General features: G+C 48.1%; 1 protein-coding gene across 7 annotated transcripts in view; it reads right to left on the bottom strand.

Annotated features, from left to right (window-relative positions):
• Positions 1–3464: 3464 nt before the first annotated feature.
• Lrrc8d (leucine rich repeat containing 8 VRAC subunit D) overlaps positions 3465–12746 on the bottom strand; it is a 111940-nt gene continuing 102658 nt past the window's right edge. For 6 of the 7 annotated variants that reach the window (XM_029477168.1, XM_021162726.1, XM_029477167.1 and 3 more), the window contains exon 3: positions 3471–6931. In XM_029477168.1, the coding sequence (XP_029333028.1) occupies positions 4350–6929 (2580 nt within the window). In that variant the 5' untranslated portion in view covers positions 6930–6931 and the 3' untranslated portion in view covers positions 3471–4349. Of the gene's footprint in view, positions 6932–12746 lie in introns of all 7 variants that reach the window. The other variant, XM_021162723.2, reaches the window with a different exon arrangement.

The following is a 12746-nucleotide window of genomic DNA, read 5'->3' as shown; positions in this document are numbered from 1 at the left end:
GGCCCTCTGGCCTCTCTTCAGCAAGGTAAATGGGCAGTCAAGGGCACTCTGGAGTTTGCTGCCATCAGCAACTTGAAGGGTTTGGTTATTGGTTAATGTAGACACCAGGAGAGGCAGTTACAAAAGGCACCAGAGACTTACAATAGAAAGCCCCACTTCGTACCTGAAAAGTCCGTATGTCAGGGCCACAAATTCTAAACAATGAACTCTCTCTGCCCACTCTTAGGTTACTCAGCCTCCATTACTAAAATCGTGGCCCCAGTAATGACTTGAAGTGTACTTTTCTGATCTGAGAAAGCCAGTCTTGTGTTCAGGGTGGGAGAGGGGTAATGAGAAAAGTATGTTCTCTACGACTCCGTAGGCCTCACTTAAACATGGAGTATTTAAACACACCTTAGGGGCTTGAGATGTATGCGGCGTCCTTACCTAGCATGCACTCCACCCACACCACTGAGTCTGTGGGATGTGAGGTGCTCATTTGTAGCTCTAGCACTCGGGAGGGGGAGAACAGTAAGAGTCCAAGTCTGAGGCCATTCTTGGCTACATTTTGAGTTAGAAGGCAGCTTGAGCCACAGAAGAGCCTGTCTCGAAGCAAAATAAAACTTCAAAGTCGTTTTTGTCAGTGGCTAAGGGTCCACTCACTGCTTGCCAAGGATGTACAAGGGCCAGAGAAAACCATTTCTTCAGATGGGAGCTCAAGAGACGTTGGAGAAAGACAAAACACTGTTACGCCAAAACATGCCTGACTTGCTTTCCCCATGTCTGGTGTGTACAACACTAACACATTGTCACAAGGATTCATAGACTCACAAGACACCGAGGCCCAGTTTCCTTCTGTTTGACTGAGACTCCACAGCCCAGTGCGACTGAAGTCTTTAGATGAATCAGCATTTTGCAGTTAAGTCTCCCTCAGAATGTTGCTGTTTGCAAATAGTGCCATGGGAGGTGGCATTTAAATCAATTGACCGTGAGCTCTTGCGAATTCAGGGGCATTATTAAGAGCTGATAAAGTTAATAGGAACTGGGTAAGAGAAAAGGTACCCCTTGCTACTGTTTGAGGGCATCTAGCGCCCATCAGTTCTGAGTGATTAGGCAGCAGATGCCTGGGGCAGAGGGGCCAGTGCCCAGCTTTGGATGCTGTGCTGATTACAGTCTCTGTAGACTGGTTCTTTGCTGAAAGGCAAGCTAGCCACGGCATCCTGCCATTTCTGCTATTTACAGTCAGCACGGAGAACTGGAGAGATAGGCCAGTCACTGAAATGTTTCCTATGCAACCCCGAGGCCCACAGGTCAGATCCACAGCACCCACAGAAACTGACCATGGTGGCATGCTCTGGGGGACAGTGACAAGCAGGTCCCTGGAGTTCATTGGCCAACCAGCTTAGCCTAAAGCATGAGTTCCAGGTTCAGCAAGAGGCCATATCTTAAAAAGTGATAAGGTAGTAGAGGCTGGCGAGACGCTTCGTCCGGTAAAGCCGCTTGCTTTGTAGCCTGGTGGCCTGAGTTCAATCCTGCGATCTCACATGAAGATGGAAGAAGAACAGATTTAACTCTGACCTATACGGGCAGGATATGCCACACGACGCTCACCTCCCACCATGAACAAATAAATGGTCAAAGACAAGTTTTAACAAAGGGGGAAAAAAAAAGATTAAGGAAGACATCTTGTGCCAACACCTGGCCTACACACACCCATCAAAGCCCGCAGCACGAGTGTGTCTTTCATTGGGATTCATGTTTTCAATCCGTAAAAGCAAAATGAAACAGGGTCTCACTACGTAGCTGCACCTGGCCTGGAATTTAGTATACTAACCTCAGAGGTACCTGCCTGCCTCTGCCTCCTACATGCTGGGATTAAAGACATGCACCACCACACCTGAGAAGGCCAACATCCAAAATTCAGTTGAAGAAGGCCTCAAAGCTGTCATCTCTTTACATTCACCACCGTCAGTGTGAAAGCACACTCCACATTGTGGTAAAAGTATCATTAAGGAGAAAAAAAAAAAAAAAGACACGTGTTCTAGCTTGTAAAGCAAAGATCCTAAGACCTGGCTTGCTGATGTCACCATCTGGACTCTGTAGTGCCCTCTTTAAAATACTGAACTGAATCAAAACAATGCTCCACCAACTTCAGGTGCTTAATAAGAGGCAGAACAGCAGCAGGACTAGACACCGGAAGTGCTCTCCGGGAGAGACCGGAAGCGCTGGCGGGCGGGTGGTGAGCACAGAAGCTCAGTGAATGCACTCTGTCCCGTGTGTCCTCTGGAGAGCAGCTGTAACCCAGCATCACCGCTGTCTGCACATTCCCATTTCCTTCTGCCTGGCTCCAGGAAACCACGGCCCATGTCTTCCTGGAACACGGACTCTCTTTTATCATCTAAGCACAAGCAGGCACAGGCAACTCAGGTAAATACCGAGAGAAATGGAAGGTGTGTATGCAGGAGATGGCTTGTACGGCCGTTCTGATTTTCCAAGCGTGACCTTTCGTAAACCTCATACCTCAAGCCTTTTAGGAAGAGAACGGACAGCCAGCCAGGGTGCAAACATTTCCTAACCCAGTGACAGTGGCTACTGACCTGTTAATGGGGCACTGTTTCTAAGTTCTCCAGTGTGCAGAGATTTATGGTCCCTGGGCGTATGCCATTTCCCCCAGAATGCCATTTTGTGGAGGAAAACATCCATGTATGCCCATCTTCCCCCGACTGTCCGAAGCTTCCAAGTTACGATTAACGGTCAGGGAGAAGTCCAGCCTGACAGGAAAGGACAGGATGTTGATCAGCTTTCTGCTCTTGCCAACTGTAGTGGCTACATCTATACAGTCCACCACCAGCCGGACAGATGCAAGTCTTGAGGCCAGCCTAGTCTACCCAAGCAGTTCCAGGTTAGCCAGGCTACAGAGTGAAGGCTGGGAATGGAGCTCAGTGGGCAGAGTGCTTGCCTAGCATGCACAGAACCCTAAATTTGAGCCTCAGTACAGCCAGATGCCATGATGGTATAATCCCCGCACTCAGGAGGTAAAGGGCCTGAGGCCAACATGTGCTTCAAGACAGACTGTCTACAAGGAAGAATAGAGACAGGGAGAGAAAAGGAGACCCTGTCAAAGAAAGGAAAGGAGGATGGGAGGGAGGGAAGAAGGAAGAGAGGGAAAGGCCATTCTTGTAGAAGGTCTGTGAGCTACTTAGCGAAAATCTAAATAGGTGACAGGCTGATTCCGACCTTTTGTGAGTTAGAGAATTATAACCTACAGCAGACACTCCTCACACTCCTCCTCCTCCTCACAGACAAACACAGGAAATACAACTTGCCACTAAAATGGGACTGAAAGACAGGCATCTTCCAGCTCAATGAATTACAAGTCCTTCCTCTCTCTCACCCGATCTCCAACAGCCCCTCACGGACACCACCATGAAAAGGTGGATCTGTTTATATTCCAAATGCTGGTCCCAAGAAAGGTTGTGAACCACTACGACTTAGATAAACGTATTTTATTGTTATAAATTTATTTTTAAAACACATTTTCTATTCATTGGAAATCCTATTATATTGGCCCAAAAGTGTACCATGTATAACCAAAACTCCAGCCTATGCACATAAAGTGACTATTAAAGGATGAGTTATTTTTAGTATTTGTTTTAGGAAACAATCAAAGAGTCTTGACACACCACACGCTCTACTTCATTCCAGGCCGCCGAGACTGTCAAGTCTGCTGTGGGATTCGCAGAGGTACGGTACCATCAAATGCTCCAGGAAGCTCCACTCACTTGCTTTAAGTTAAAAGAGTAAAGAAGTCAATATTTTAGGCAAATCTAAGATGATGAGTTTGGCCCCTTGTGTCTTCAACGACCCAAGGTTAAGCAATACTGCACCAGTTAAGCAAAAATAAATCATGACACCCCAAGAAAGAAAGAAAGAAAAAAAACAAAAAAACTGCAATGTAGTAAGAAGAAAGTCAGTTTAATCATTTACTTTAGCAGGCAAGCAATGTGTAAACACTCAGCCAGCAGCCGCAGCCGACTTACAATTTAAAAAGAACTGAGATCAGTGATTGTGATTTTTCCTTCCCTTTCCCCAGAAAAAGGAGGAGGAGAAGGAAGAGGAAGAGAAGGAAGAGGAAACACCCCCCCCCAAAAAAACCCCACAAAAAGTAAAGAAAAGATCTGGAAATGAATGACTTAAAATGCTACAAACATGGAACATTCGATTTCGTCTGCTACCAGCCTCTATGCATCGTGTCCTGTTTAAAGGGCTTAGCTACTCCTAAAATGCGTTATCTTGTAATAACTTGCAAGTGAGCATCTGCAATCTAGGAAGGTGTCCCCCGCACGTGGGTGTGCCCGCATTCGCTTAGTTCAAATCCCGTTTGCAAAGGGGACATTGACATCTTGATTCAATGCCTCTTTGACTTCTAGTGGCAGCGTGTCAAACAGTTGGTCTTCTACAACAAGTCCGCTCTTCTTGAGCATCCGACACTGGCCCAGCTGGGCTGGCAGGCGGTCTAGGCAGTTGCCCTTCAGCTCCAGCTGAGTGAGCTGGGTGAGCTGACTGATTTTCTCAGGCAGGGAGGCGATACAGTTCTGCCCCAGGTTCAAAGTCCTCAACTTCACGCACTTAAACAACTGTTTTGGCAGAATGTCCACCTTGTTCCCTGTGATGTGCAAATGCTGCAGGTTCTGGAGCAAACCTATCTCTATGGGGATCGTGGAAATGTTGTTATAGCTGACATCTAAGCATCTGAGTTTCTGTAAACTAAACACTGCCGTCGGTAAGGACTCGAGCTTGTTGTTGGAGAAGTAGAGGGACTCTAGGTTCTTGACATGGGTAATGGAGGGTGGGATGGCCACAATTTTATTGTGCCACAGTTTTAAGCAAGTCAGTCGCTTCAGATGTTGGAAGCTGATGATCTCCTCGATCGTCCGGATGTTGTTTGACTTTAAGTCCAGCTCCTGCAGATTAGAGAGGCTGAAGATGGCGTGTGGGATTCTCTCCAGCTCACAGTTCTGCAGCTCCAGCTCGGCCACGTTCATCATCTTCTTCAGGCTGTTCAGGACCAAGAGCTTGGTCCCGTCATTATGGATGACGAGCTTCGTGAGGTGCGGAGCCACGTCGGTGATGTTGGAGGGAACTTTGGTCAGATTACTCTTCACGTGGAGGATCTTAAGGTGCCGCAGCTCTCGCAGAGACTCGAGGCCGATCATCTTATTGTTTTCTGAGTTCAAATTGCCAATTAAGTACAGCTCCCGCAGGTTTTTGAGCAGATACACCCAGGCGGGGATTTCAGCCACATCCGTGAACTTCACGTGAAGGCATCTCAAGTGATCTCGGAGGAAGCTAAAGGCAGTCTGTTCCACCTTTGCGGGGCAGTGGCAGAGGTGGAGCTCTTGGAGGTTAGTCATCTGAGAGATCTTGGCAGGAATTTTTGCTTCGGGAATCAGTTCAAGTTTTAGCACATCCAGGTCTGTGAGGTCAAAGACAGCGTCGGGCACCCCGGACAGCATGAAGAGGTGCAGCTCCTGCTTGTCCTGGGCATTGCGGGACACGTGCTGCCTGAGTTTCTCGAAAGTCCATTCATGGTTCAGGCTGATTTCCCTCAGTTTGTTCTCACTGACTTCGGATAAGAACACACCGAAACGCTTGGAATAGAGCTGGTCGTACTGGTCGACCATGTGCAGAAGGAATGCAAAGTCGTTCTTGACATCCGGGATGTCGCTGAAGCTGCTCTCCTCCCGGACTTTCTCAAACGAGTATTCCTTCAGAGGGATCCTGAATAGCCAGAAGAGAGTGTAGAGGCAGATAAAGCCGTAGACGCAGATGATGGAGATGTAGCTGATGAGCAGCTTTTTCAACATGTAGGCCATATTGTGAGTGCACTCGAACACCTCGTACCCTGTGAGGTGCTCGACTTTTGGCTTGCAGACGTGCTCGAAGCTGATGGCGTTGACAAAGTTCGCAGTGTAGCAGAGGATAAAAATGAACTTGGCAGTTTTGATGAGCGTTTGGACCACATAGAGCTTATAGATCAAGTCGCTGTCTTCCACGTGGGCGCGGAATTTCCTCACTTTCTCAAACAGGGCTTTGGCCTGCTCCCCGTCTTTCTTGTCCAGGATTGTCATGCTGGGAACTTCGATCACCGGTTTCTCGGCCGAGAACTTGAAGCCAGTTTTGTTGATCATGGGGGTGCTGGCGCTGGGGCTCCCCTCATCGCTGCTGGTGGACACGTGCTTCGGCAGGGTCTGAGCACCCGTTATCCGCTGCTTGTTCTCCTCAGAGTCTTCACAGGCCGTCTCCGACAGCGCCTTAGTAGTCCAGGGAGATTCAAAACACTTTCCTAATATTGAAACAAAATGCTCAACCTTGGAGCACGTTTTGGGATATTTGAACCAAAAGTTGCTACTGACCATAAGGATGATGGTGTGTATAAGGGCAAGGTATGGAAAGTACTTGGAGTACCAAGGGAGGGCCAGATGGTAACACATCTGATTGATAAATACATACTGCTGAAAATCCAAGTTGGTTTTTCGGCCCGTTGGGTCTCTCTTCTCCTTCTTCGCCTCCTGATTGGGAAAGGTGGACTCTGCGTGAGGATGGGTGGCTTGGAGAGGTATGTCAGGGGTCACAGCGGATGTGCCAAAGGCAACGTCATTCGTCGTCGTCTGCCCGTTTTGGTCTTGGTGTGTGGCTGTTTCCATCCTGGGGACTTCGGTGGTGACGTCAGCATTTCCGGGTGGTGTGTGCGCTTTTGAATTTGCAGGTGACGGCAACACTGGCAAACAGACCACCTGATCTTTGGTAAGTTGCATGGTCCCTGCAAAGATGGCTACCATCAGCATAACGACCGCCAGGTAATCCATAAACACGTCCCACCATGGCTTCAGGATTCGGTAAGTTGGCTGAATGTCATTAAGTGAAGCAACTTCCGCAAGGGTAAACATTCCTGAAAAACAGAAAACAAACAAACAAAAGGCATCACTGGAGATATCATTGCAGAGCGGAAGGAAGCGGGACCAATGAGAACCCTTTTCAGACATCATTGTGTAATGACGCCACCAGACGCCATTACATCACTACAGACTATAGACTGTCAGCATAGACATCGTTACGTCACTATAGATATCACTACAAAAAAAAACAACAGGTAGCAAACTGAGGGAAACCCCACAAGAGGTGGGGCATCACAGAGCAGGAAGTATCAGGAAAGAGACTTGTTTGTGTAAGTCTGACATGCTATGCAACAACCCATATAGCTGTATGTTCCTGAGTGAGCCCTGTCACTTCTTAAACGTGTTAGCTCAAGGCCTTGTGTTTACCACCTCTGTTTGCAGGGGATAATAATGTCTAAGGATGGCTACAAAGATTAAACTAGGTAACGAATACAGCTCTTCCCACAGCTCCAACCACGAGCATCTGTTAGCAGTTTGTTAGCACAAACTGTTAGACGGATAATCCCTGTTAGACAGATTCCACAGACAGCTGAAATTAAGGGTCCACAACCCAGGCATAGTTCAGCTGGGGATGCAGTTCATATTTCATAGAGGCTCGCCTAGAAGGATGGCCTTGAACTCATGATCTTCCTGCCTCCAGCTTCTGAGTGTTCTGACAAGCGTAGGCTACCACAGGCAACCGGCTTATGCTGTTAGGAACTGAACCCAAGGCTTTGTGAACTCCAGACGAGGAGTATGCCAGCAGAGCTGCAACCCTGTTCAAGTCTCTCCCCATCCGGCCTCCTCTCCCCAGATGCAGGGATGATCTATGATTTTATAAGTGATACAGCTTTTATGTAATTATGACAATACAAACCTAAGAACCATAAATATCTAAACCACCGAGTTATAATACTCTGTGAAAAAACCTACACCTAGACTTCAGGGACTGAGTCTGACATGTGGTCTGGTGCTCTGCTCCCTCGAGTACACAGTGGGCTCTGTGGGTGATGGCATATCCCCCTTCCCTTTTTATTCAGAGTGTCCTGACATATTTTTACCTTTCACGACTGGCTTGGGGATCCAAGCAGGAAGAAGGGCTCCCAGAATGACAGCAAGCCAGAGTCAAGACATACAACTCAAGCTCGGGTCTGGCTTTCAGGACTGAGTGAGGAATGAATCTTGGCTACTGTCCTGAGAGTGCCCGAGACTTGTCTTTAACACCTCCATCACTGCCTTGACATCCTCCTGTCTGTCCCAGCACACTGAGGTAATTTCCACTTAGCTGCTCTCTCCCTGCAGTCCTCTCTTCCTGGAACGCTTCCTCCAGTCTGCTCAGCTGCCAGTCTTCTGTCTCCTCTTTCTCTGTAAGTTCATGCCTTAGATGTGCTCCTGCAGGGTACAGGACCTTTGTCTGACACTGCCCTACTCACACTGTTTGCTCATCTGAGTCTGTCCACATTACCATTCTAGTGAGGGCCAGGACTGTGGTCATTTCCTTTCCTTATTCTGCACATATGATACCTGACATAGTAGGTGCTCGGACAAAACAACTCATGAGATTTTTTAATCATCACCCTCAAAATAGAAAGATTACGGGAACACCTATTACCTGCATCTATATAGTATAGGATGGGGGGACAGCTATTAAGCTGAATCACCCTGCAGAGCAACTTGTGTCTGTGCAAGAATTAAATTACAGGACAGGCCTTAGCAGGAAAGACATAAATGGCTGCATAAGAGAAGCTGTGGGGTTTTATGGCGCTGTTTCAGAGTGGTCAAACCTTCAGTGCTGTTTCAAGCATCTCATCCTAGGAACTGGCTTCATCCTGTGCCAGGAGAGCCAGGAGCCAGGGCTTTCCCCAGTAGACAAAGAAAGCACAAAGCCTGAAAGGCGGCAGCAGCAGGGAACATACCAACAGCACACCCTGACTTCACACCGGCTGTCATCCTCTCCAGCAAGAATGATGAAGCCCAGCTAACACTAGCATCAACTCCATGCTCAGACAGACACGACCTCCAGTAGTTTCTGCTCCACCACTGCCAAGGGTGGCGGGCCGTCATTTGTGACATTTCCCCATCTTTCTGTTGAGCTCACTCATTAGCTCCTGGCTGAAGCACAGCCTCGCTATCCCAGGTGCTAGCATGCTGACTAACAGGGATGGCTTCTAACCTGAGCTCCTCACTCACGCTGGTGTCCACCACGGCCCACACTGACTCCTGAAAGAAAACAGGGGCAGGACCAGCAGGTCACCATCTTCCTTCCATACGGTGCCAGGCACTGTCTTACCTCAGTCACACAGGCTATGGTCCCTGAGTTCATACAGAATGTGTTTCTGAAAACCAACCCATTATGAGAAGTTTGGAGTTTTGTGCTTTGTGGGTTGTCTTACTTACTTCTCTACTGCTGTGTAGCCAAACACTCATACATACTGAGAGAAACCATGTCTCCTTCCTGAGAAAATGTCCTATCAGAAACATAAAGATCAGGGTCATTGGCTGTGGTTCTACCGTGACAAAGAGTCCAGGGAAGGATGCCGCTAACTACAGCCAAGAGCTTGAGCAAGCCTTTATAATTTTAACTTCATCCAGTTTACAGTACAATCTATCTACTTACCCTCCTCCCTTCACCCCTCCCCTTCTCCCTTTCATTTTGCAAGGGTGGTGAGATGGGATCTCATAAGATGCAGACTGGCCTTGAACTCCTTACCCTCCTGCTTCCACTCCCAAAAGCTAGGATGACAGTGTGCACTACCGCACCCAAAAAGTGTTTCTAAGGGGCCTGTCAGGGGGCTCTGTAAACCAGACGTCCGAGACCCGAGCGCCTGGTTTTCCCCGTATGTCCCCTCACCTTGAGTGTGCTCCTAAGATAAAGCATAGTTTGTGCCTGAAGCTGAGCTGCAGGGGTGGGGGTTGGGATGAGGAGGTGGAGGTGAGGGGGTGGGTGTGGAGATGGGGGTGGTGCAGGGCAGAGTTTCACTGTCCTGGAGGTTCCCAGCATTCTCTTCCACCTCTCTTCGAGGCAGGAAGCCTGTCTGCTCACTCATCAAAGGATCTCGGCCCAGATACCCACCCTTGAGCCTGCCAACCCTTATCTCTTCGTGTGGGAGACCTCTAGAAAGCAATGCTTAGGTCTTTCAGCCAGATACTTATCCTGTTGGCCCTTAAAAACTTCTCAAAGGCAGGTTAGAGAAAGACAGATGGGGAAGTTAAAAAGGCCCCTGTGGTGTGTTAGGAAACCCAACCACTGAGATGGAAATGAACACTGCAGACACTGGCCCTCAGGCTCCCTCCAGTTGGCTTGGGCTCCTCTTCTAGCAGGTAGCTTTTTTTTTTTTTTTTTTTTTTATCTGCATGTCCCCAGGGCACAGGCCAGGATGGGCATTTAATACAGGCTGGTGTGCAGAACCAACCACACAGACATCCAACAGCAGACTCAGTAGATACTGAACCCAAACCAATACTGCCAGCAAGAAAAGGTCACTAGTAATTACACCAAGGTGAAAATGACCGGCGCTGACAGGTGTTTTTCAACGTCCAAATGGACAACCCGTTAACAGATCTTTGCAGCAGGTTAGTCTAAAGCTAACTCACTGCAGCCAGCCAACTGCAGGCAGCTCAGGAAACAACAGAGGTAAGTGCAGTCATGTCCTCAGGAGAGGAGACCAAGTCCTGACTCCTAACAGAGTGGTAAGCCCATAATCTCTGGGCCAGAAGCCAACAGACTTAGCACATCAGAGGTGACACCATACCAAAGGCCAAGAGACCTCCAGGAGGCAGCCTCCTGCCTCTGGCTTCCTTCGTGTCCGGCATGGGGTTTTCTAACCCTCCACCCAGGCAGTGAGGCACGAACTGTGGGATAATAGTACATGTTGTCTCCCTCTTTTCACACGTTTTACTGCAGTCCACAAAACAGGACATGGTGTTAAAGCACCGTGCAAGGGTCTGGTGCATCGTAAGCACCCAACAAAGCCTAGCTGTGCTAGGGTCTGCTGTGAGGAAGAACACGAGTTCTATCTGAAGACTCCTATGCAGACTTGGTGCTAAGTCTGCTTCTCACAGTGAACTGGTACAAAGAGCCATGGAGCCCAGATGATCCCCCCGAGACTTGGCTTTCCCCTTCTGCAAGTTCATCTAAATGTTGTGTGGGTAGCATGGGCATCGAGAACTCATTCAGTTACCCATTTACTCATTTCTCCTCTAGCTAGAACTCACAGCATGGTAGAGCCCCTCACAGCCCAGAGGCTCTAGCTGAGCTAGAACTCACTGCTTCAGTTCTCATCCTATCTTCACCTTGTACACTAACTATAAGATGGAGCACTCAAGACCTGGCTATCTTCTAGGGCACCTAGGCCTTTTCCTTGTACTATCGAGGAAAAGGGGGTGAAATACCACCGAGAGGAGCAAACACACCCAACACTTCCACTGGAACAGTTGCCCAAAGGTGTCAAAATACACGGGGTGGGGGTGGGGATGGGGATGGGGATGGGGGTAGGCATGACCAGGATCTGCAGTGTGGTGATGGTAAAGAAGGCCAAGGAGGATCATGGGTAAAAGGCACTCACTTCCTGTCAAGACTGACAACCTAAGTTCAATCCTTGGACCCAGATGGTGGGAGAGAAGCAACTCTCAATAGTTGTCCATGTGCATGCCACGGCACACCTACACCCACATATCTACAGACAGACGTCAATTTTAAAGGGGGGGGGGTCATGAAAACTGAGAGACAGAAAAATATATCAACAAAGAAAGAAATAGGGAAGAAAATCAAGAAAAAACAATAGCTAAGGGAAGGATTTTAATAAGGGTATAAATCAATCAAACAATGGGGGAAATTACAGTTGACAGACTCTTGAAAGTCATTAATTACCTCTGATAATTACCTCTCTTAAAACGGAACTCATCCGGACACTAGGAAACATCTCTGTGTTCACAAAAAATTCCTCCAAGGGTTGGCCTTTCAAAGTAGTACACGTAATGCCTTATTTTAGAACCTGCGATAAACAGGTGAATTTGGATGGGAGTTACCTTTGCCCTATTTCTAAGGGTTTAATAAAATAAAGACGTGTTTCATTCAAATGGGATTTATCCAATCGTGCTCCCAAAGCGTCTAGGTATGCATGCGGCTCTCCTGGAAATTGCTTACCATCTTGTTGAGTCCAGAGCTATTTCTCTGCAGTGGCTCACTAGCTAAGGCATGCCTGGAATGATGGACCTTCCTGTCCCTGTGGTAGACACCAGTGGACGTGTGATAGAGACGCACCGCTGAATTATAACCCAAAGCATTTCCCACAGCTCTTATGTACGAGTGGAGCTGTGACACTGAAGCACCACCAAGCACAGGAGCTTACAAAAGCTAAACTTAGAGACGGAACAGCACAAAAGACACGAGTCAGCCAGCATCTATCTGCACGTTTATTTCAGAATGATATGCTGCTTCCTGGAGGACTACACGGAGATCTCCCCACCAACCCCCACCCCCGCCCTGAGACAGGGTTTCTCTGTGTAGCCCTGGCTGTCCTCGAACTCAGAAATCTGCCTGCCTCTGCCTCCCAAGTTACACGGAGATCTTTGATTTGGGATAATTCTGAGTGTCTGCTTTCTGATAAACCCAAGTTTACCTCTGTAAGAATAGTTCTAGAGAACATATGTCTTAGCTAGGGTTTTACTGCTGTGAACAGACACCATGGCCAAGGCAACTCCTACAAGAACAACATTTAATTGGGGCTGGCTTGCAGGGTCAGAAGTTCAGTCCAGTATCATCAAGGCAGGAGCATGACATCTTCCAGGCAGGCATGGTGCAAAAGGAGCTGAGAGTTCTACATCTGG

This window comes from Mus caroli, chromosome 5 (genome assembly GCF_900094665.2).
Source record: "Mus caroli chromosome 5, CAROLI_EIJ_v1.1, whole genome shotgun sequence".
Classification (NCBI taxonomy): Eukaryota; Metazoa; Chordata; class Mammalia; order Rodentia; family Muridae; genus Mus; species Mus caroli.
The sequence above is the reverse complement of the archived record's forward strand: the minus strand, read 5'-3'. Positions and strand labels throughout refer to the sequence as shown.